Source organism: Caloenas nicobarica, chromosome Z (genome assembly GCF_036013445.1).
Source record: "Caloenas nicobarica isolate bCalNic1 chromosome Z, bCalNic1.hap1, whole genome shotgun sequence".
Taxonomy (NCBI): domain Eukaryota; kingdom Metazoa; phylum Chordata; class Aves; order Columbiformes; family Columbidae; genus Caloenas; species Caloenas nicobarica.
This window is the reverse complement of record NC_088284.1, coordinates 94646572-94670571: the sequence shown is the minus strand read 5'-3', so window position 1 is coordinate 94670571 and position 24000 is coordinate 94646572. Positions and strand designations below refer to the sequence as shown.

Here is a 24000-nt window from a genome sequence, read left to right as displayed (position 1 = left end):
AGATCTCAAAATAACTAGAGAAAAAGGATCTCCCGAAGGGGACAGGGCCACATGCCTGCTACTGTCACAGGCGGCCCGGGCTGGCACCAACACCTAAAAACGAGGGGTCCCTGTACAGCCGGGTGTCACGCCGGGCATGGCTTTTGCTGACAGGAGCATGCCGTGTGAGCAGAAATCGTGCTCACGACATCCTCAGATTTCTGGTCTAGCCTCGTCTGTGCCTGCGGGTCGAGGGCGGAGCCTGTAAATGAGAAAAGAGGGAAAAAAAGACGTGTGAGGGGGTTTTTATACGTGGAGGTACTCGTGTTAGTCTGGTCAGCCTCATGGTTTTTCACGGAATCCCGGTCGGACACCCTGGTTGTGCTCTGCCCAAGGGCCTGTTCTGCAGACTCACCAGCCGGCACGCAGTGGAAGCCCACGGAGACAGAAACAGTGCTGGTCGTTGAACAGCCTTCTGCACAGTGCAGAACTGGCTCCACGGAGAAGCATTTCACTGCCTTCTTCTCAAATGCAACTGGCTTCTCAATTTTGATGAATTTGCGCTGCAGCTTGCAAGCTATAAAACATGAATTCTCTTAAAGCACCTACAGAATTTGTATAAATAACTTTTTGGTCTTAGTTTTTGCTAATTCTACAGATTAAGACCAATGGATGAACCAAGTGACACAGGCTACACGAAACTAATCTGATTTAAGTGCATCCGTTTTCTGTCATTGGCTTAGGCTGTGAGAAAACTAGGCATGTGGGGCACAGTCCCAAGGACTGAGGTTTGCCAAATAGGAGCTAGGTAGGACATAGGTGTCCAAATCCAAAAAGATGCATGTGAAAACCTTGGTCAACTGACACTCATCTTTACCCAAACTATGTCAGCAATTCATTTGGGGGCAGTAGTGGCTCCTAGACATCCGTATATCCATTTCTGCACTGTGCCTCACATCGCACCTGCCTTGCCATGGCTGAGTAGCTTAGCCCTTAAGCCTCTGAGATCCAGGCTTTCCTGGACCAGTCCACCCAGGGGAGCTTGATCCAAGAATATATTCCAAAAATGCCACCGTGTGCCCAGAGAGTTGGGTTCCACACAAAATGCGGTGCACCTCAATGTTATCAAGATGTTAATGTCTTTATACAGGACCAGGATGGAAAGAACAATCATCCCTGGGCTAAAGCTTCAGATTAAGTTCATCTTCAGCCTGAGGAAATTAAAGCAGGTATTTCCCATGTTGAATGCCCTCTATTTTGATAGCCAGAGCTAGATTTATTTATTTTATTTATGTATCTATTTATTTATTTGTTTCTGGGAAACTAAAAGCCTGGACTTAACAGAATGGAAATGAAGAATGAAACTACTAAGGATGACATAAGATGTCTTTTGTCAACAGTCAAACTACCTACTTTTCATACTAACTTATCATCTTAGTTTTAAGTTTATAATTTTATCTGGAACACACACACTTCAGATAACTACATAGTGCATAAGAAGCTGGTATAAAAATGCAACAAAACCAGAACTTGCAGTGAACAAACTCAGGAAAAACAGGTATTTTTTTTAGTCTATGACCACTAATCACAAAAATAGGGAAAACCAAGATGATTGTGCTATAATTAATATAGATCATGTATTCATGTGACTAATTAATTAGTCAAAGGCAATTACATTAATGTGTGTTAACATCTAGTACCTCCAGCACAGGTTTCTTCTGAGATGATCCAGGACTGACCAAAACTCACTGCATCTTTAGCTAAATATCCGCTGGGCATTTGATATTCCCTTTCCTTCTCAGCATCATATTTTCCACAAACACCACATGTTTTCCCAGCCATCCAGAAAGCAACCTGAATCTTTGTGGAAATAAATAAAAGATGTAGTTTAATGTTTTTCTTCTAAAAATAAAACCACGGAAAAGAATTTTAAAAATACCTCAAATATATGCCCATCATAATATAGTTCCTCTATGCCATAATCCGGGGCTTTTAGTGACAGGCCTTCCTTTTTGCTGCTGATCAGCATGCTTGCATCTGCAACAAAAAAGCAAAAAGGAGTTTCTTTTAGAAGTAAGTTATTGTTTTCAGTTCCAGCCTGAACCACTTGTTAAATTCCTGGGGACTTAATGCAGGCCCTAATGTATCTTAAAAGAGATGGGGAAATGAGAAAGACCGTACTGGCCCCTGCCCTGTGACAAGGGTGGTTGTGGCCAGGGGACATCTAGATCCTTGTTCTGTGGGTCCCTGTGATCAGCACAAGCGCTGCATTACTCGTTTGGTGCAGAGATGCAGAGGATCAGCGTGTCTTTCTTTACTTGTCTTTTTTGCCACCCCCCACGAAAGCTAGCATGAAGGTATGTTAAAATCACTTAATTGTTTCTCAAATTAGGCCAATCTTTATCTTGAGAGGTGTTGGCAGCATCACATCCTCTCCTTCTTCAAAAGATCAGAAAAGATTAAATGAAATATAAAGATGAGTAGTTTACCAGAATTAGATGTGTATGGGACATCCGTTGGGGCTTGAACACCATTAATCTTCAACTGGATGAGTCCATTCGAAACATACATGTCAACCTCACTTTAAGTAAAGGAAATTAGTATAAAACAAATGCTTCTCCTTCACCCTACTCAGCTCACAATTTCTAGCCTTGGTAGAAGCAGTGCTGCAGGATGCTCATATCATTCTGGCATGAATCACTTGCCACCCTTTGGGAGGCAGAGTGTGCGAGCCCAGGAAAGCATGGCAGGAACGCTCACAACATCCCTCCCTGGGCTGGCTCATCTCTGAGCGTCTGCTTGTGGCCACGGTTCAGGCAGGAAGACACCAGCCTACAGGGACCCTTGCTGCAGAACGATATAATTGCTGTTATGTTCACATAAATTGGAGCTGCTTTACATTTCAAGGGAAGATTGGATTCCCCTTGCTGGTTCTCTTACGGCCTGCATTATTCTGTGCATTGTAGTATTTTCTTCTGGGCAGCGTTTGCTCTAATGAAGAAATACGAAGCTGAAGCACATCAAAAGGACATCCATACAGTTGTATTAAAAGATCAGGGATGATGCAGTGACAAGGAATGTCTTTATCACAAAAGATACAGTCTATAAAACAAGCATCCTTCTGTTCTTCCACAGAACAGGTGCAGGGAATACTAGTTTCTCTCTGTTTCTCTAACATTATGGCACAGTTAGGCACACGATTTCCATAAATAAATAATTGCTTGTAACGAAACCCTACGGATCAAAGCCTATCTATGTGCTTTGAAGAATAATCCCTACAACGATTTTGCTATGCATAATCCCATGCAATTTAGAGTATCGGATTATACTTTTAAAGAAGAACCCCTGATGGCAGAGGTGATTGCTCCAAGATGAAACAAAGTGAGTCTTCAGTTAATTTCAAATACATTAGAACATTATGCACCTACTAAGGGATGTACTTCTAATCTGGGATAAGCAATTCCCTTTTTAGCCATGTCCATTTCTCAACCTCTCTGCTGAGATGATTGTGGGTGCTAATTAGTTCTAATTATTAGCTTAGTGTAGGAGGCCAGACTAAATTATGACAATAGTCCTGTTTGGATTGATAGTTTGTGTCTACCTAATTACTAAGAACTGAAATGAAATGTCTAAATGCCAACAAATTAATGAAGAATTTTTAGCAGTAAAGATTTTAGGTTACTGTGACCCTCAGATATATTTCAGAAGCACTTCTGAAAGACAAAGTCCCAAATCCCAGTGACACTCCTAGAAATCTTTCCATTAACATCAGTAATTCTTGCATGACTCATGCTAGCACAAATGTGCCCTAACAATCTGCTCTTCACATTTTTAGCATATTCAGCTTGACATCTATTTGTCATTAAGTTTGCAATTACTTACTGGCTGGCGAGTCTGACATTTATTTCGGTAAAGTCAGAAGACTCTTCAGGTCTTTTCATCATCACCAGAAATTTCAGTTCTGGACTACAGTCCTGCACCAAAATGTGGTAGCAATTTGCAGGCATTGAATAGTTAAATCTGACTCCATTGAAGGTTGTGATTGTATTTTGGAAAACTGAACAACGAGCTGAAAAAAACCCAAACCAACAGTCAAAAGCAAGCCTGTTATAATTTACATAAGACAGTTATTCTGTTTTAGATTTGTAATTAAAAAAAAAAAAAGACCATTTTCTGGTTTTACTTATTCCCACGTAAAAGCAAAATGATTCCTTCAGATTAAATATTGGATTTGTAGTTACCCGAAAGCAAAACTTTGCAAGTCCCCAGGCAGGAACACAACCCACTCATGATTCAATCATTGTGTGAGACAAATTCTGCTCACAGCTGGTGCTGGTGCAACTCTCTGTTTGTGGCCTTTTGCCTTTTGTAACTTTCTTGCAGTCAAAAGAATTTCTCAAATGTTATTAACAATTCACATGTCATTAAGACTAGAGGAAGTTCATGAAAATGCTGCTACCTTTATTGAGTCATAACCAGGATTAGAAATAGAAGATGAGGAGGAAAAAAATCCACATTAAAGTAAACTTCTCCCTTTTCAACTCTAGCAGTATTTTGTTGGAAATCCTACCACCTCTGATTAGGAATTATTTTACAGCAGTTTTAATTAATACAGACTAGTTTTGGTGTTTACGAAAGAAACACGCATAGATATGATATTGGCCCACTGATTTCAAGCAGAATGTGACTCCTTATCCCAGGATTACATAAAGCTTTTCCATTTGAAATTTACCCTAAGTAAGTATAATGTGATTAGTTCTTAATGCAGCATTAATCAAGTGCAGGAGGCGAAATTAATGTGTATAATTTTGAAGCTGGTTTAGCTTCTACATAAGAGGACAAATAAAGCAGAGCACCCCCAAATCTGATATCACTTAGATGTCCCTTTCATAAATTTTGTGATTTTTTTTCTTCACAAACAATCTCTATAGTGAGGCTGAAATGGCTGCATTTGGGAATAGATGCATTTGGAATCACTATTTGAAATGGAACTGAATATTTAATCTTACTAATATGTTTCCTTTTCTTTACATCTTTGCAGCCTCAAAGATTTTCATACAGGTGGGTTTATTTCTATCTGAAGTCCAACTGATTTTTTTAGTGAATGCAAAATAATTTCAAGTTATGTCAAAAGCATAAATCATGTTTACAAGACCTGCAAACCAACCAATGCTTGTGCAGACAGTTCATTGCTGACCTTTAAGGTTTTCAATGATTGAAAGAGTTGCTTGCGAAAAGACATTCCAGTCAGGGGATGGCAGTGTTGGAACCGGTGTACCTGGGCTGGAAGGGAATGACAGGGGCAATCCGATGGCTCTGTTGTAAATTGTGAGCTGAAAATCAGTCAGAAAATAAACATGAATGTAAAAGCAAAATACAGTGTAGAGATGAGATAGTGTTTTCCTATAATGTTCAAAGAGGACTGTAATGACTGAAATCTAAATTAGAATCTAGATTTAGGTCTGAGCTAAAAAGAAGTCCTGTGTCTACAGCATGAAATAGTTCTACGGTTTGACACATTTGCAACCTATAGAATAGCAGTGCTATAAATGAAGTTTGACATTCACCAACTTGCAGCTTTTTGAGGAGCTGTACATCACATTTTTCATAGTGCGAACAGTTTGCTTACTCGAGATAGACACCCTCTCCTTGCCCATACGTTGAGGGCAGCTATTTGGCTGTTGTGCTTCTCTACAGCCTGGTTTCATTATCTTTTCCAAGACACGGGAAAACCTATCATCTTCCTGAAGATTTGGGGAGGAATGATCTTTTTAATAAGTTATTGTCAATATGCTGTCAATCATTATGCTTGATTTGTAACCTGTTTCTTATTTCATGTGTTTGCATGCTACATGAAAGAGAAATGCGTTTAAAGCTATTTTCTTAATGGAACCAATTGTGTGAATATAATGTCCTTGCGGTGGGAGCTTCTTTACAGTTTAATAAATTAAAAAAAAAAAAATCAGTGGCTTAAAAAAGGACCTTCAATTTCATAAGTATTGAGCACCCCAGGAGATAGTGGAAACAGTCACCTCAGGTAGCTTGAGGACCACATCGCAGGTTCTTGGAGATGTCAGAGCCACAACCAAGGTTGCCTGGTGAGAGGGACCACGCTGTTGCCTTTGGGAATACCCAAGCACATATGCAGCTCCTGGAAGAAATGAGTATAACCTGGAAAAGGAAGTGATTAAAATGATCTGTCTTTGAAAGAATGTTGGTTATTACTTGCTCAGACTAAAATAAAGCAATATGCCTTCTGTGTTAGACGTGTTTTGTATGAGAGTCTGGTAACACATGGTGGTGTGTATGGGAGGAGGGGCAGGCAGATTTTAATTGTTAGTGGGTGAAACAGTCTTCAAGAGACTGGACGGCAGAGTGAGATGGGAAGAGAAGTATAGCCAACTTGTTTTAAACACATTCAGAGTTAAAAATAGGCACCGATTACATAAAACTCAAAATACTAACATGCAAAAAATAGACGACCTCGTATTAATGTGTCGGTCCTGCAATGGTAACTGTTAGCAAAGATCCTTCGCTCGCTAAGATTGTCAATGAGCAAACAGAGGGATCTCTATGATTGACTTCCCTTACAGGTTTGGGACTCAAATAGAGAAATACAGAAAATATTCCTTAAAAAAAAAAAAAACATCATCTCAGAGCAGATAAAAAAGCTGCAGGATAGTCAATTGAATGGTTTCATCCCCTCTAATAAGGGCAGATAGTATATGGATAGACACATATGTGAACTGAGTCCAGCAGTTACAGCTTTCTTACGCTGAGTGTCACACAACATTTGCTATTTAGTGTGCAATAAGCCTCATGGGAAGTGTTTGTATCACCTTCTCCAGAAGCCGGAGGTAAGGTGCCTATGTTAGGAAATTACTGTCCCTGTACAGTCAGTTAGAGACAGGGTCCTTCAGACAACCAAGGCTGGGCTTCTGCTCTGAGCCTTCATCAATTAGGAAGCATCAGGAGACCAGTTTCCTAATTCAGGCCCTTTAAATTAAAAGTCTACAATAGATTAGGTGAATCACATAATCTCCTTTGTTTCAAGTGGTTTTCCTGCAAACTAAAATGCACTATGCTTTGAGGGAATGAATACAGAGGAAAAAAAAAGAGACATGTATAATCTGATTTTATAATATCCTACTGATTATTGAGAATTTTTCCAGCTCAGAAATTTCAGAACTGAATCTGTAATTACCTGGAGCATTGACACAGGTGAATTTTTCAAAAGCTAAAGTAAAGTCTCACCATCTTGCAGTTGTTCGGACTGTCAAAGGTACTTTTGGCCACTCCAGCTTCATCTGCATAGCTGGATAAGCAGCAAATTGTCCTGTTGCAATCTGAGCAGCAATCTGGTAGTCCTGGCAATCTTTACCCCAATTAAGAGAACCCTAGCAGAGGGGAATATGTATGTTTTTGTATAGAACACAGTAAGATAATTGTATTTTATTGACATTTCAGGTGATCATTATTTTAAACTTACCAATACTTTATGGGAATTTACTACTGAAGCATCAGCACAGAGTTTCCATCTACTTGATCCTGTGATGCTTGAAACAAACATCTGCATCCTTGATCTCATGGATTGCATGTCCGTGTACACTACAAGCTGTAATCCCGTTGGCTGCTCATTTCTGTGGATGGCACGAAGGACTGCAGCCAGCATTGGTGGCTTGCTGTCTCCCAGGAATTTAGGCTTAATTCAGCAGAGAGGAAATAGAGACCAAAGACACAGGCAACACATTAAAATTACTATATTAAAACCACAGATAAAAAGTATTTGTAAAGAAAAAGTTTAATGCAAAAAGTCTTTTTATGTGAGGTGTGGGACAGCATCATAGGTCATTGCTCAGTCTGTTCAGTTTAATGTAGTTCTGTCACAGCCTTTCAAGGGAGAGCTGTCGTGACCTGTGTAAGTCGAACAGTAGCGTTGGGAGGCTTTTTGTAAAGTAATTTCAGTGTAACAAAATGAAGTGTGGAGTAGGATACTGCTGAATAAAGAACCAATATTACCAAGGTTGGCACTGCTGTCTTACCAACCTGTAGTTTAGTTAACAGTCTTTTTGATAAAACCCAGCCCGCTGTTTAAAACTCTGACAATTTGTGTTGACAGAGGGATCTGTTCAGTGCCGTCCAGCTCGCACGAGGAGCAGCACGTGGCCCGTTCGCAGTCGGAGCCCTGTGCCCAGCAGAGGCTGTGACGGCCCCACCAGAGCTGTGGGGCAGGAGTCCCCCTGGCCAGGATTGCTGTGGGGCAGCAGGTCCCCCCTGTGCTGCCAGGTCCGAGTGACAGAGACCCACAGAAGGATTACGGGAGATGGAGCCGGCCAGGGCTTAAGGGGAAACGGGGAAAGAGCAAGGCTCTGGCTGAGGAACAGGGTGTATGTGGTGAGAGCATTGGGTAAGACTGGGAAGAGTTCAGGGAGGTAGTAGTGTGCTGAAAAGATGGACAAGAGGTTAGTTCAAGTTATGTGGGCATGGGTGGGGGAGAAGGTAGATCTGGTTGCCTTTTTTCCACAAGCTACTTGCACTAACAACTGGGAGCTGCTGGTGCAGAGAGGGTCTCTCAGCCAAGTATGGGTTACTATTTTGTAATTATGTAGGTCCTTATCTGAAATGTGTGAAATTTTCCATTAATGAAATCTGCTCTGGATTCCATCAGTTCTTACAACAGGTCTTACAGAAGGACCAGGTACCATACAGTCATTCCTGAATAAACACCTGGATTGCTCTCAAAGTTGGAGCATTACTGCAAAATCAAGGTCTTTTCAAAGGCCTTTTATGCTCCTGCTAGCATGAACAGAAGTACTTGGCAGCAAAGTCTTAAGGAACAAACGAGTGGCAGAGTCAAGTCCTGAACTTCTGCAGAGAGCTATGCAATACAAAATGTATCTGAAACCAGTTTCTGGCCAAGCAGATCAGCACTTCTAAAGCATTCTCATTTTTATAGTGTAACAAGTAACACAGATTTCAACAGATGCAGCAAGATGTTCCAGTTTCATTTTAAAACGTAGCCTGTATTAAGTGAATATTCAAAGCCATTCAATGGCTATCCAGTGTGCCCACCTCTATAAAACAGGAAATCATTAATTTTCTTTCTATATATTATCTAATATGCTAAATCACCATACTTTCCGTATTCTGTTATAAAAACACAATAACTGGAAATCTAAAGTAAATGTTTTTATTTCTTGTAGATTAAGACACTCACCTGAGACACGGCTGTAGAGATACCTTCACCACTAGCTGAAGAAGAGGAGCTGATGCTACTGTTCAGGACCTCCCTTTCTGGGTCCTGCAGAAGCAGAGAATCGTGTTGAAGCAAGCTGTTTGCTACTGGAAGTTGTCACAGAATTAATTTATCATATTTTTACTATCACAAAACTAAGCTCTAATTGCAGCAAAGCTAGTGAAAGCAGTTGTAGGTCCTGCTCACTGTATAAGCAGTAAATGTACCTGTTCGCCTGCTGACTTGAACCCAAACCGGAAAACATGTAGATTTGCCTGTGAAAACAGATGGCTTGTCAGAAAACCCAAGAGAAGACAAAGGACTAACTTTGAGAAATGCAGTAAAACGTTCAGTATTGAGTACAGAAAAAAGGCAAAACAAAATTAATATTTTAAACATTTCAGACTGAAATCTTCTGAAACGTGAAACTTCTGAAGTGAAGTGCTTCAGAGAACCAGAGAGGTTAAAAAGGGGGAAAAGCTCTGCTAAGGTGGTTACCTTGTCCATCCTGCAGCAAACAGCCACCCCCAACAGTCTGTGTTCTCTTTCTTTGGTCCGTGCTCTATGGCACAATTTCCTGATGTACAAAACCATTCACTGCAAGAAATGTAAAAAGCTCCAGCCTGGTTCAATTACCTGTTGGCTGGAATATTCGCGGTCCCCACTGCAGTGCCTGTCTCCAGAGTGGTCTCTGCTGCTGCAGCTGTTACTGCTGGCAGAGCTGACACTGCTGCTGGTCCTGCTGCGGCTGCCACGCTTCTTCCCAGACTGCCTTCTGGCATCTTTCTCGTGTGCATTTCCAGGCTCTTTACCATCAGCAGAGGAAGCAGTGGAAGAAGAGGATGAACTGGAGAGGGAGGTTGCACCAGGCCCTGCCCAGAGGTCTGTATCTGCAGCCTTGTGTTTTCTCTCAATCCGTTTTGTACGGATCCGTGTTTTATTTGAGGCCTCCAAAAACAATTCAAAGTGTTATAAATGTATAGCTTGTTCTGTAACATTTCTCTGGGTGTCAGACAAACTGCTCACCACAGGCTTTCAAGGAAATACAACTTCCTGGCCCCACGTGCTGTGGAACTTGCACCAGAATTCACCTCGTCCCATTCCTGCCAGCCAAAATCCTTGCTTTCCCATGCCAGTTTTCCACACTGGAAACCCTTGGCTTCATTTATAGGAAAATATTTCCCTTTTTGATACTCAAAGTCTCTTACCTTGAACATATTTTCAATGCCTAGAATCTTCTTCAGTGTAGCTTGAATGTCCTCATACGGAGACGTAGCATCCTCTTCCTTAGACCTTGACCTTGCTACATCAATTATTTTGGAAGCTGCTTTGGATCCTGCCTGAATCTCCAGCTGTATTTTGTCAATATCAGCATCTGTATGAACTAAAGTAAAGATACTTACATTCCAGGGTTGTACTGCCTGGGCAGCATTCACAGAGGTTGACAGAAAAGCTGGTTGTTATGACTGTACCTGGCTTCAAAACTATTTTGGCTTCAAGTTCTCCAACTAATTTGTGCAGATAGGTATTTCTTAAGAAAGCAGAATATTGTGACTTTAGGCTGAGACAAGCAGAACATCCCAGATTCTCAGATTTTCTACAGAAGACAAGCGTGTAAAATCTTCCTCCCACAGTGTGGTGGTGTGCCTCTTCTGAACCTTGCTGGTATCCTTCGAATATCACACTAGGAATACTGCTTTGCTGCATTGAACAAAAATACAGCAAATAAAAATATTTTCCACAAAAAAAATTATCACAGCTCCTAAAATCTTTCCTCCTATTAATGAAGAAAATTATGACAGTCTTGCTTAAGTAAGGAAGCACTGCTTAAAATTAGAGATCCGAGCAGTGGAAGGAGGAGGGTTTCCCCCAAAGTGCTCTGTGGAAGCGGACATCTCTCCTGCCCAACCTTTCTCAGGCAGTTTTTCACAAACATCCCAATGAGAACCTGCAGGGCTCTCTGGAGGAGTTATTTCTCTATGTCAGTTTTGGGCTACTAGTCCTCCTATTGCTAGTCAACCCATCCTTCCCACGCCAGCCTCAGAAGCTGAAGAGCAGCAGGAATTACCTCAGTATTTGGGAACAGAAATGTATACCCTGCCCAAACCCCATCTTTTCCACATTGCTCTGGCTTGGGAAAAAAAAGGATATTGTACAAAGGATATGAATTTCACACACCTTCCCCATGACTGTAAAGAAATAGGAAGGCATGCTGTCAAAGCACCCTACCGGCATGAGATGATGAGGGTGAGCAGACTGTGAATTATCACGTCTTGAGCCCACTGGGACCTACGTTAGCCCTGGTTTGGGATATGTCAGGCATCTGCGGAATCTCACAGTGTCTGTGTCTGTGACCTGGCCAGCCAGCTGCTTTGCTGGGGTGCTCAGCCCCTCTGAGAAGCTGCCTGTGCTCTACCTGTCTGCAAAAGAGATGGTGAGAGGCCTCCCTACCTTCCAGCTGCCAGGTTTTGAAGATCTTTCTGATGGCTGAAATGACTGGTCAGAGATGACTGGTACTTCTCTGGGAAGAAGCTGGGATTTCTTTTCAGAATCTACTTCTTCCATGTTCCTTGAAATAGCATAAACTTCACTCCTGTGAAGGTGACAAATGGTACACAAGTAACATCTTCTGATTTTGCTGGCGCAAAAAAAGACAACACTAAGCTTTATCTGGCTGCCAAGGTACGGCAGAGCCTAACAAGGAGTTGTATGTTCATGATTTTGTAGCAGGGAGCTCACAATCAGTAACACATAATAAGCCCAATCCAACAAGCTCCTCTGTACCTCACAGCTGCAAGCTCAACCTCCTGATGACAGGGAGGGGTTTCAATCTTCAAATTTTTCTCTTTCATATTTATCCTGGCATCAAATTTCGTTGTAGTGTTGGCACTGAACTCTGCATGAAATTCGAGACCACTCTGAAAGTATTGTGTATTAATCCCCATCATTGCAATCATGTGAATATATGCCCTGAAAGAGTGGAAATAAAAACACGCATAGTTACAGAATAACATGCATATGTTTAACTTTGAAATGCAAAACCACATTTTCACACTGTTCTGTTTATTGTAAGAGCCAGTGCTGATGGATGAAGAGATGTATCGTAACACAATAGAAAAAAGCTGAAATGCCACTGGAAAAGATGAAGGGATTTATCTGATGAACAAAGGTAACATGGATCCTCTCACTGCTTTGTCACTGATACATTGCTTGAGGACAAACCAATCTTCTAGCTTCAGATTCTGTCTAGTTTATTATCACTATTATTATCATTATTACTATTATTGTTATTAGTACTGTTGTGTTTGCTTTTGGTTTTTCAGATCCAGAAGCATTTCCCTTTCCCTGTGAAATCCCCCCAGCTTGTGCCTGGTGGCAATTCAATTCTATGCCGAACTTGTAGAAACCTGTTCATACTTAAGCAAATATATCTTTATAGCTTAGCATCTTAGCCACTGAACACGTAGAAATGTGAGCATTTTTAGCACTGGCAGAACAGCACAGCATCACGAGGGATACGGTGCACATAGCTACATTTTCAGGGTCATAAAGCATCAGATTAATTCCTCATGACTTCACTGCTCTGGACTAGTACAGCTGTCCCAAATCTGGGACGAGGGAGATGCCTATATAATAACATGCAGTCACGTATCTATTTCAAATATAAATATAAATGCTTCTGTGTGTATGTGAAAACATATGCCATTTTTACTTTGGCTTGATGTCAGCATGAATATCCATGTTGGTTTCCAACAACTGTGAAGGTCTAAAATTGTCAGACAACGGTGGTGATATCTGCATATCCACTGCAAAAGACAGACAGGAATCATATGAACAAAGAAACAGGAAATGCTGGAGATCCAGTGTTTTCAATAAGCATAGTAGTTAACACATGGGCAGTGCTTTTACATTTTGGAATACTTTACATGACTATTTAAAGATTACTACTCCAAACCAGAGTTATACAAATATGTCCCAGGTGAAACATGCTAATTACTTCTCAAACCCTTTGGAGGTTGCTGAACACTACTGTTTCCCCATTTTCAAGATTACAGAGGGATTTAATTTCATCGGGAGGATCGGACCCACAATTATTGCAGGGAAACTGCCCGGTTGGGTGTCCCAAGCTCACCGTCGGCTGCAGCCTGGGCCAGCACGGTGCCGCACAGCCCGAGCTCCAGCGGCACGCCAAGCACCGTGGGGACAATGTGCCGCAGCTCGCCCACCATTGCCGGCAGCGTCCATCGGCCTGAGATGCCTCGCTGCACCTCTTCCACCACTTTTTTCAGCACCGGCTGCCAGTTTGATGATCCAGTTAGACTCTGAAAACAGGGAAATAGGTAAGTAGGTAAGAAGAGACAGGGAAGGGAAATCACTCAGCATTGCAGACAAAAGGACAATGGCCTTGCAAGTACCATCATGGTCTGCTGAATGGCATCTTTATCAACATCAACAAAGGCGATCTCTTGGCCCAGTACTTTGATGTAAGCGGACAACATAGGGTCTTCAGGAGGCAGTTCTTTCCATCCCAGAAGCTGTGATGTTAAGGGGAGATGGGGAGAAGAAAGCGAAGAAACAGACAGTGTCACTTAAAATACAGTAATGTATTAGCAAAGAGTAGATCCTATCTGAAGAGTGCTAGCCATGGTTCCTTTGCTGAAAAGCTAATGGGCATCATACAGGTCTGAACCAGTGTGACCTTTCTTACGTTGCATAACTGACTCCAGTGGGAGTTTCCCCATGCAAGAATGAGGTAAGGACTTGGTCATTTCTGCTGCTGTAAGTAGTGGGTGACACCTGAGGACTCATGAACAAAAATCTTATTCAATAATAATTTTTAAAGAGAAGAGCAACCAGTTACTGTGTTTTAACACACACTTTAAACCACACAAATTTTGGCTACCAGAATTATCATCATCTTTTGTACTGTACATTAAGGGCTGACACATCTTGAGTGAAAAGATGACATCTGTTGACAGTGTAAGTACAACGTAAGTACATCTTTCTGTGACCAAATGGGATGACTGACTCCTTTCTCACTGAAACATCAAAGGGGTGACTTGATGGGCAGGTGATGCAACCCCAGTGCTACCAGGAGCCATGTGTTGCAAACAAATGAGAAGGGTGCATAGAGACATACCGTTTTACTGAGTTCCTTCAGTGCCTTGTGTGTATCATACTCAGCAAAAGGAATATTCTGCTTCCTGATGAGCTTGGTTAGGCCTTGTGACCGGAGAGCCACCTATAGGAAACAGTATCGGGCGTCACAGCCCACGTACTTGAGAGCCCAGAAAACCTTTGTACCTGATATTAACCTCAACAGAGGCTGCTCTAAATGCATACTTTGTCAAGCCATGGCACTTACAAGGCTATGTCTACCTGTCAGGTGACTGCAGGCTATGGCTGCAGATGCTGAGGACGTGCTGAGCCAGCTTTGAATTAGTCAGCAGGGATAATTTTAGGGCAGCACAGAGCTCAGCCCACTTGCAAAGCTTGCCTAAGAAGCTGAATAAATGCCTGCATGCTGTTACATGGAGCTTCATGCTGCCCTGGCTGCTCTGCTGGCTGAAATTTAATTTCAGATGCTATTTACCTGTACTTATGCAAAACATCCTAGATGCCATCTGACTTTAGATAGGTAGATGAATGTTCTGCTGCATAGGCTTTCCTCTGCTCTCCTAGATTTTCAGGCCTATACTGAACATGTTCATTGATGAATGTATGTGTCAAGAAGCCCAAATAAATGAAGTCTAAGTAAAATCCAAACTTTCTCTTCCACATCCAGCCTCGCAGCCAGAAGTGTAGTTAAACACTGCACTGCAGTCCAAACGGCTTAGCAAGTAATACTATCTGTAGCTGGCTTGCATTGAGCTGGCTGTTTTAATTAAATACTTACCTCGATAATATCTGTTGCAGTATTTGCATAATATCCTCTTACTTTTGTGATTATATCAGTTGGAAACATGCTGCTGGGACTGTTCATTAGATAGACCCTCCAAATGGCACCAGCCTGATATTCAGCTATCACAGGAAGAAAAAGCAGCAGAGGTTTTGGTTAGAGTCTCCGAGGTGTCTGGTGCATGCATGTAAGCCGTCTCAGGTACATGCTGTAGTAGATCACAAGGGGTTCTGCCAGGATTAAGTCCCACAGGTCCTCAAGTTTGCAAACTCAAGAGAACTTTGTTCTAGGGCAGAATCAACACAACCACAATGACTGAAGAAGGAAGCCTAAATCCATGTGCAGGCAATGCTTTCCCCAGAAGTTACCCATGGAGCAGTAGAACACCCTCAGGGGATTTTGTATGTTAGGAGGCTCTTGTGCTTTGTCTGCTTCAAGAGCAGACTAAGTTCAAAGCCTGCGATAGGATTTTGGATTAAAACCGTGGAACACAATAGAGGCATTTGGCTGTGTAAGCTGAAGCAGTGAACAAGGCACGTGGTACTCACAGGAATAACCACCAACATGAATGACCTTGCTGTAACGATAGCTCAGCCTGTCGAGTCTGGGGCTCAGTAGTTTAATGGCAATGTTGCAAGCAGCAGATCTGAATAATGAGGAGTTAAAATCATATGAAGATAGTCAACTGAGACCAAATTCTTAGACAACTGCAAGCAAACTGTACCATTTGCTACTAAAAAATGTACTTCTTCCTCTACTTACAGATTATAGAGCTGTGGGATCCTGCCTACTGCCAAAGCTTTCATGTGCGAATATGTGAAACTGGCCACTTGTAAGCTGGGCTCTGTCAGCAGCGAGCTGGCCATAGCTGTTACAACTGGTAGAGCAGGCTTAGTTTCAAAGAGGACAACACAAGCCACCATTCGGACATTAGGAGCAAGTGTGTTGTCCATAAAGACCTGGAGGGAGATCTCCCTTACCTAGAGGAGGAAGAGACAACCTGTGAGTACCTCATAACCTCTCAGTGAGAAGTGGTTCCTAAACCATGCGCGTGTGATCTACAGTGGATGGAGAACAAAACCCTAAACAGAGACTTGAGCATGGGACCTGTCACTGAAAATGAAGATATTGCTGAGTGCACAGTAAACAGGGCTGGAAGAAACAGCCATCAGTAATGGGTCCAGTGTTACAGTGACTAAAGCCACCACTTTCCCAGGATATCAGCAAGGACAGGCTGATGTCGGGAATTTGCAGTGTGGGCAAGAGTAAGACCAGTAGGTGAGAAATCTGCCCAGAGCTGTGAACATACCCGGTGGCTTTATTAACCCTGCATCACTAAGTCAATTCAAATCACACTCTCTAGGACTTTTGTTTAAATAATAATTTCAGTTACTTTTGCAGGGTCTTTTCTGGCGATTTTCCTCAAGGCCAACACAGCATCAGCATGAATTCTGTTTGGTAATGAAGCTGCAGCCAGGGAAAATGTTGGCAAAAACTTCAGGATGCGTTTGATACTGGCCGGCTCTCCTGCATTGCTGATGGCTTTCAGGGCCAAGGCCATGTCTTTGGCATCACCTTTGCCGATGGCTTCAGTAGCAAGGTCGTGGAGTGGCTGAAAACAGAGCAGACTCTGTTAACCTTATTAGGTAATGATCTTGTTGGTGCAAAGCCCAGAATAAAACTGATCAGATTTTTCTCCAAGGAAGAATCTCACCATCATTATCAGGATGCCAAATACGGAACACAGAAGCGAATTTGTTTTTTCTTCTTGCAGAGTGTTGTAACTGATTTTAAATTGTGCCTGAGCCAGAGCGTAGGAGATAATCCTAGGAGGATGCCTGCACCAGAGAGTCTGTTGCAGGTTCAAGAGCAGCCCGGAGCTGACGCTGAGTTCAGTCATTCCCTGGGGCACCTGCACCAACCTTGCCAGCTGGCAGCCCTGGGCTCTGCGCAGTGATTTTCCACTTCCAATAGTGATAACAAGTTTTCTGAGAAGACACATTACCTTTCTAGTGGATTGGCTTTGTTTCATTCTTTTTTTTGGAAGATTTAAACACAAGTCAAACATCAGCAAGCTGTCTCAGTGCTATGGTCCTTCTGAGTAAGGAACCAGAGCCGCATGGCCCAAAGACAATGTCCTGAATGTTTCTGACAGTGATGTGTAATTATGTAGCAGAGCCTCTTTGGAAGCCCTAACCTATGACATATCTAGAGCTGTGCTTATATTCACACTTTAGTGCCTTTTTAGTAGATTTTTAAAGTATGCTCTACCTAATGTAAAAGTAGAGAGAAGAATTGTAATTATTTTGCTTTAATCCTAAATTATAATACCTAAACTCAGGTTCAGATTGTTTACAGAATCCATTACCCCCAGGGGCTTCTACCACTTATATTTGAAATTCTGAGCTGTTAAGACCACAGTTTTCAAAGGCATCAGCTTGGTGATTCATTCTGGTTTTGCAATTTTGCAGGCAATCACAGCCAGGATTGTGGCATGTAAACAGCTAGTTACCTAATTGCCAGCATTGTGAGAGCTAAATTAAAGGCACTTAAAAAATTTCTTCACCTCTTATGAAACAAGAAATGAGAGTCACCTACCTGAAGAAGTTCATTTGGACAAAGTGAGGACTGAGCACAGTGTTTATTTACCATGCTACCATAACCCAGGTAAACAAGTATTCGAAGCAGTGGTGCTTTCCGGATTTCAGGACAGGTCAGAAAACTCTGCAGAAGAAAAAAGTAGCAGTTATTAATGTTTCTAGCAATTAGAGCTGGTATTTAGTGAAAACTACGTTTGAGAAATAAATAGATTAAATTGCTTCAGATTTTCCCAAAATATTTTCAGAAATTAAATCAAATGCTAGCCATTCAGCTACAGTGAAAGTAAATAGTCTCACTCCAGTTATACTATGTGTACTTTAGATTTTGGTTACATGATATAATTTTCTTGATTTTGTCTATTTTTTAAAAATATATTTTGGCAAAAATAAATCAATAGCAGTTTGCCTAGGATGTCTGGGTTTTAACATCAAATATCAAGGGCATTAAAAAATTTTGGCAACAGGTGTTTTGAAGCATTTTCTAAAATGTTCTCTATTTTCGTTAATACCTTGCATTTTACAAATTGAGAAGGAAATACGATATGTCTTTGACCTATAATCCTGTGAATTCACCTTTAAAAAGGAGTGAGAAGGAAATAGAAAGAAGGATGATCTGCACTCACTGAGGCAACTTCTAGGGTTTGCTTGTTGGGTGTAACAAAATGGGAGGCGAGAGGGAGAGTCGCAGCTGCTTCCCAGATGTTCAGCTTCCCATCGTGAATTTTTTGCTTCAGGAATCGAAATGTGTTGGTAGCTCCAGCAGCACAGATCCCACTCAGGAGCCAGGGCCTGCCAGGGAGAGAAGGATTCGTTATCCCCATTGCCCAGTTGTGCCTCTGCTGGGAAATCCTGGCTGAAGGCAACACAAGTACCTGTAGGGAGGATCACTGGCAAACTGCGCCCACAAAGACTCAATTTGATCAAGGGTCGCTATACGAAGGAGTTGGACCATTCGTAAGAACTTGACTGAAGCTTCTTTAGTGGCTCCTTCCTTGTTATTCTGAACTACTTGCCGCAGTGTTTCTGTTAACTATGGGGAAAAACAGACAGTTGAAAGGATCGGTGTCAAAAACAATTATGTGCTGATTTGTTAACATTATAAATAATGAAAGAGTATGAAAAGTAAGCCTCTAATACCTGCAAATCTGGATTTTTAATCCTTACTAGAGGAATTGGCATCTGGAGAAGCTCTCCTGAGAAATGATAACGAAGACTCCCCTGGTTTTGCAGCTGCGTTTTTGGTGCACTGATGGGAGTCCTTTTAATGGCGACCAAAGACAATTCTTGTCTTCAAGGGAGAGAAACAAATGCATTAGCAGCCTTTGACCACCCCATGTGAGTGGAGGACATGTGCAGTGGTTGGAGCAGACTGAGGGGTGCCCAGCAGGACCGTTGCAGTGACCACAAACCAGTCGTGCACTTCTCCATTTGTGCATTGCTCGGGATTATCTGGAAATGGCATAGGGCTGGCGAGAGCTCTCATTAGAATTTGCCAAAGTCTCTGAGAGGTTGGACAAATGTTTCAGGTGGCCCAGCAAAACCCTCAAATTGCAGGTCACAAAACCTGGCTGGGCATCCCAAGGGATATACAGTGTCTTGGCCCTTCACAGCCCATGGGCCAGATACTCCTTGTTAACTCACAAATCAAAATTCAATATGTTCTAGGCATCTCCTCCTGGCTCTGATAATCACAGCTATGCTAAGGACATGCGTGGCACCCACCTTGCTTCCATGACTGCCACCCCGCTGGGTTCGTTGAAGGGAGAGATCTGGTACAGCTGCTCAGACGTAGCAGATGTCATCAAGGCCCTGCTGTCATCATACTTCATCTTGTAAGTGAATATCACCGTGCCCTTGATGTTTCTGACTTTCTAAAAAAGTGCAAAGAGACCCACTCAGAAATACAAATGGGGGGTAGTTAATAAGCACAGAAGAGCCAAACTCCTTGTGAGCCCGAGCGTGGCCCCGCGCTGCTCGTACCAGGGGGCAGGTGGGGCAGGGGCGGATGTATGCCATTCCCACGCTCTTCACCGCTCTCTCCTGGCAGTCCATCAGGTCCTTGCTTTTGGAAATGGTGGCACGGTTGTTCTCGCCATCATCCTGAATAACATACCTGGTTTGGCAGACGCCTTCAATCCCAGCCTGTGAGTATTAATTAAACACAATGAACTTCCTGCTTGAAATGACATTGAAACAGCAATAAGTAAAATTGCCGGGGAAGCATAGGTACAGGCAAGTTACTATATAATAGTAAAATGAGAATAAAAGTAAAATCAGAATGGAAAAAACCAACCTCCTGTAGTTCATATACATTTTGCGACTTTTTGATGGTTATCTGCATCATGTTCAGAATCCCCCTCACTAGGTTAGTGCACAGGATGGGACAGTCCTCGGGGGCATAAATACTTCCAACCCTTCCCTCAGTGTACTCAAACTTGAAGGCTTGGCTGAGACATGCAGTGATGGTCTCTGTGAGCCTTGAAGATGGAGTGAAGGGGTCCGTGGGCCAGAAGCCATTGTATTCCTCCAGCTTTGGTGATTGAATCTGTGAACAACATTAGGAAAACATTCATTGTGTTCATTCAGTTTGAAACCCTGCAATAACATGGAAACTGGGCACTTCCAGCCCATGGCTGGGTACAAGCCACTTGTCTAACACCATAGGATATGTTTGCCTCCTTGGACTCTTGTGCTGTACCTAGGAAGCACCCTTGAAAATGCAATTTCCATGAAGGATTTCTGCCAGAAAAATAAGGTCATGCAAGCAGCATTCAAAACTTCAGCAAGTCTGGTGGAATTTGCTGGGTGAGTGAAACACTGGCCTTCAGCATCTGTGCAGAAAGGACACTCGCCCATTTTCCCCAGAAGTGCAGAGAGATCTCCTTTCAGTCTGCAAGGCAGTCAAGCCGTTGCTCAAGTTGCCTGTCTGAACACATTGGGCACTATTTTAGCTGCTCCTCCTGGTCCAGCATGTTCCAGGATGCCAGACCCCTGGCACAGCTGATGGGGAAGCAGAGACGACCGTGGAACCTTGCACAGGAGATGGCCCAGCAGGAGCTGATGTCTCTTTGGAAGCAGGTGTCATCATTTTGAGCTCATCAAGCTGCAAAACTTGCACACAAGTCCTTGACTGCTACCTAGTGGGAAACGCGTGCCTCCATCTAGTCGCACACACATAGACTCCCACCCTTGCACATGAAAGTACATGTCCCTGCCTGGAGGGAAATAGTGTGGTTTTAGAGCTCTATTTCATTTTAGACATTTATAACCAGTGCTACAAGGGTGGCTTTCCTCTTGTTACATTTTCTCAAATTAAATCCTACTCAAGACTATTGTCTGCAATTGCTGAAATTATAGCAACTCCAGTGAGGTTACACAGAACCTACAATTGCAGCAGTGTGTAAAGCTTGATAATAGGTATTCGTTCACACTGTTTCAGTAATATATGCACAGGATTACAGATTGGGTAAACTCCTAGGACAAATGCTAAGAGCCCTTTTACAGCTTTCCACCTACACGGTGTCTTCTAGAACCCTTTTCTGTCGCCTTTTGTTCTATGCCAGTATTTCAAGGTATTTGGTTTAACCTTTTCAACGAGTAACAGTGCTTCCAGATCTCGATATCATTATGCCAAGCACAAGCATTGCCATTAGAATTCTTCATATTTGAATTAATGACTATGTGAAGAACATCAAAAGGAAGATAATGTAGACACATGGGACTTTCTAACTTAATAACTGAATTCCAAACCCAAGATTTTCTCAGGCTATGGACCAGGTTGAAAAACATAGATATTTCATGCTTAAATTCTCATTTTCGTACTCAAGCTTAGTGTTGCCTTAGTAAAACTATCTTAAGAACATTTCTTTAAAGCGGCTGCCTGCCACATTTCTGCATGGAGATGAACCTAGAGCAGCTTTAGCCAAGGGGGCTTGGGTACTGATGGCAGCAGAGCTGAAGCAGCCCCGTCTCCTTCCCGCAGAGGTGTTGGGCTGTGTAGAAGCCTGTGGTGCTGTCTCCGGGTCACTACCCATAACTGAAAGCAGTTTGGCTACAGCTACAGACACTCCAGCTGTGCCCTTGGCTCTCCCCCGGCATGGTGTGGGGGTACGGGGTGCACAGCTCAGTGCCTGTGCCCACACCACTGCCCGCGCTGGGGAAATCATCACTGCCCGAGGGAAGCTGCTTAGTCTGACATTGAGCTTCTGGGGTCATCTCAGCACCAGGAAACACGCTAGGATTTCCTATGAGCTTGGCATCTTTTTGTCATTTATTTTCACAGAATCACAGAATGTTAGGGATTGGAAGGGACCTTAAAAGATCATCTAGTCCAATCCCCCTGCCAGAGCAGGAACACCTAGATGAGGTTACACGGGAAGATGTCCAGGAGGGTTTTGAATGTCTCCAGAGAAGGAGAATCCACAACCTCCCTGGGCAGCCTGTTCCAGTGTTCCGTCACCCTCACTGAGAAGAAGTTTCTTCTCAAATTTAAGTGGAACCTCTTGTGTTCCAGCTTGAACACATTACCCCTTGTCTTACTGTTGGTTGTCACTGAGAAGAGCCTGGCTCCATCCTCGTGACACCCACCCTTTATATATTTATAAACATTAATGAGGTCACCCCTCAGTCTCCTCTTCTCCAAGCTAAAGAGAGCCAGCTCCCTCAGCCTTTCCTTGTAAGGGAGATGCTCCACTCCATCATCTTTGTGGCCCTGCGCTGGACTCTCTCCAGCAGTTCCCTGTCCTTCTTGAACTGAGGGGCCCAGAACTGGACACAATATTCCAGATGAGGTCTCACCAGGGCAGAGTAGAGGGGAAGGAGAACCTCTCTCGACCTACTAACCACCCCCCTTCTAATACACCCCAGGATGCCATTGGCCTTCTTGGCCACAAGGGCACAGTGCTGGCTCATGGTCATCCTGCTGTCCACCAGGACCCCCAGCCTAGAGGTACGAAACAAATGTCTGTAGCCTCGTGATGCAGGTGGATGGGTTTCCACGCCCATGGTGATTTACCTGGAGAAGGTGGTCGCTGCGAGACAGACGGCTGATCTCCAGCTTGCTGGTCAGCCTCACGCCCGCCATCGCCAAGCCTCTGCCGGGCAGCCCGTGCAGGATGAAGCTGTCGTAGCCATACAGGTAGGTCTTACCGATATGAAAAACAGGCTCTGTTGAAAACAAAACACATACATATATAACAGAAACACTTCATTTGCTATGACTGTTGTGATGTTACTCACAAGAACTATCCCAGAAAAGAAAGGTGAGGCTGCTACTGCCGAAAAATCTGTGCAAGCAGTGGGCAATGCAGGGCCATAGGGGAGGGCAGCATGGAAGCTGCTCGCTGGCGGTGGGAGCACTTACCCAGGTCCTGCTTTTGGCCCCCTGTGTGGGAGGAAACAGAAGAATGTGTAAGAAACCCCCATCTCTGTGGATCATCTAATTTATTATTCATTTAGTGAGTGTGCTAATGGTTGGCAAACAACATGTAATGGGCTCCCAGGGTGCATCCCACAGTCCCAGGACACCAAGCCTGCACCAGGCTCACTCTGCTTTTCCCTACTGCTAATCTTAGGCACAGAAATATAACAGTTTACAGCCCAAGTCATAAAAGTGCTTCAGCAAATTCAGCTGTAAATCTCCCTGAAATACTCCAAGGAGATGTAGTTTGCTTGGGACTGCAGTAGCCATCATGGCTCAGCAGTGCTGGTAAAGCTTCAACTTACCCACGAGGGTGAGCACCAGGGCGAGGATGAGTCCCTTCATGCTAAAAGCAACTGAAGACTGCAGGGGAAAATGTGTGGCTTTTATAGAAGAATTATTAACAGGCAGAGTGAATTTTGTTGAGTTATCAACTTTTTATCAACCACTCAAACCCTTTGAGGGAAAAGGGGTCGGGGACAACGTGCTGGCTGTTATTGCTGCGCCAAAACCATCACAATTTTGTTCTTGCCCACCAACCAAATGCTCCAAAACTACCTTTCAAAACAAGTGCTTAGAAGTATTAAAATGTAGTTAAAGCCAAAATATTTCTTGTGTAAGAAAAACTACTAATTGTCCTTATTCATTGGAAGCACCCAGTGCTATTGCAGCCTGTGCTGACTTTGCCCAGGTGATCCTGACCTGACCAGAAGGCACACAGCTTATCTAACCGATAGTGCTCCAGCAGGATTGTGCAAAGCCCCCGGGCAGCTGCCCTGTGACACTGCGCTGATGCCCGCCCTGCTGCCAGCTGGACACGCCGTCACCCTCAGCACTGCCCTCTGGGCGGGAAAGTCACCCAGTAACA

General features: G+C 43.1%; 1 protein-coding gene across 1 annotated transcript; it reads right to left on the bottom strand.

Moving 5' to 3' along the window:
* Window positions 1-125: 125 nt before the first annotated feature.
* Window positions 126-23537, bottom strand: LOC136001815 (vitellogenin-2-like). Its single transcript, XM_065656487.1, has 35 exons — window positions 23438-23537; window positions 23076-23096; window positions 22728-22879; window positions 20007-20258; window positions 19694-19855; window positions 19436-19584; window positions 18851-19001; window positions 18586-18743; window positions 18337-18502; window positions 17712-17837; window positions 16507-16725; window positions 15876-16093; window positions 15662-15759; window positions 15111-15235; window positions 14355-14456; window positions 13630-13749; window positions 13347-13536; window positions 12927-13020; window positions 11999-12184; window positions 11666-11807; window positions 10687-10915; window positions 10423-10598; window positions 9851-10162; window positions 9442-9489; window positions 9197-9280; window positions 7469-7681; window positions 7234-7376; window positions 6012-6150; window positions 5177-5312; window positions 3862-4048; window positions 2469-2560; window positions 1919-2016; window positions 1680-1839; window positions 395-556; window positions 126-241 (listed from the first exon to the last, which is right to left on the bottom strand). The coding sequence occupies exons 1-35, from the start codon at window positions 23475-23477 to the stop codon at window positions 126-128; spliced, it is 5166 nt and encodes a 1721-aa protein (XP_065512559.1). The 5' UTR covers window positions 23478-23537.
* Between the last annotated feature and the right edge of the window lie 463 nt (window positions 23538-24000).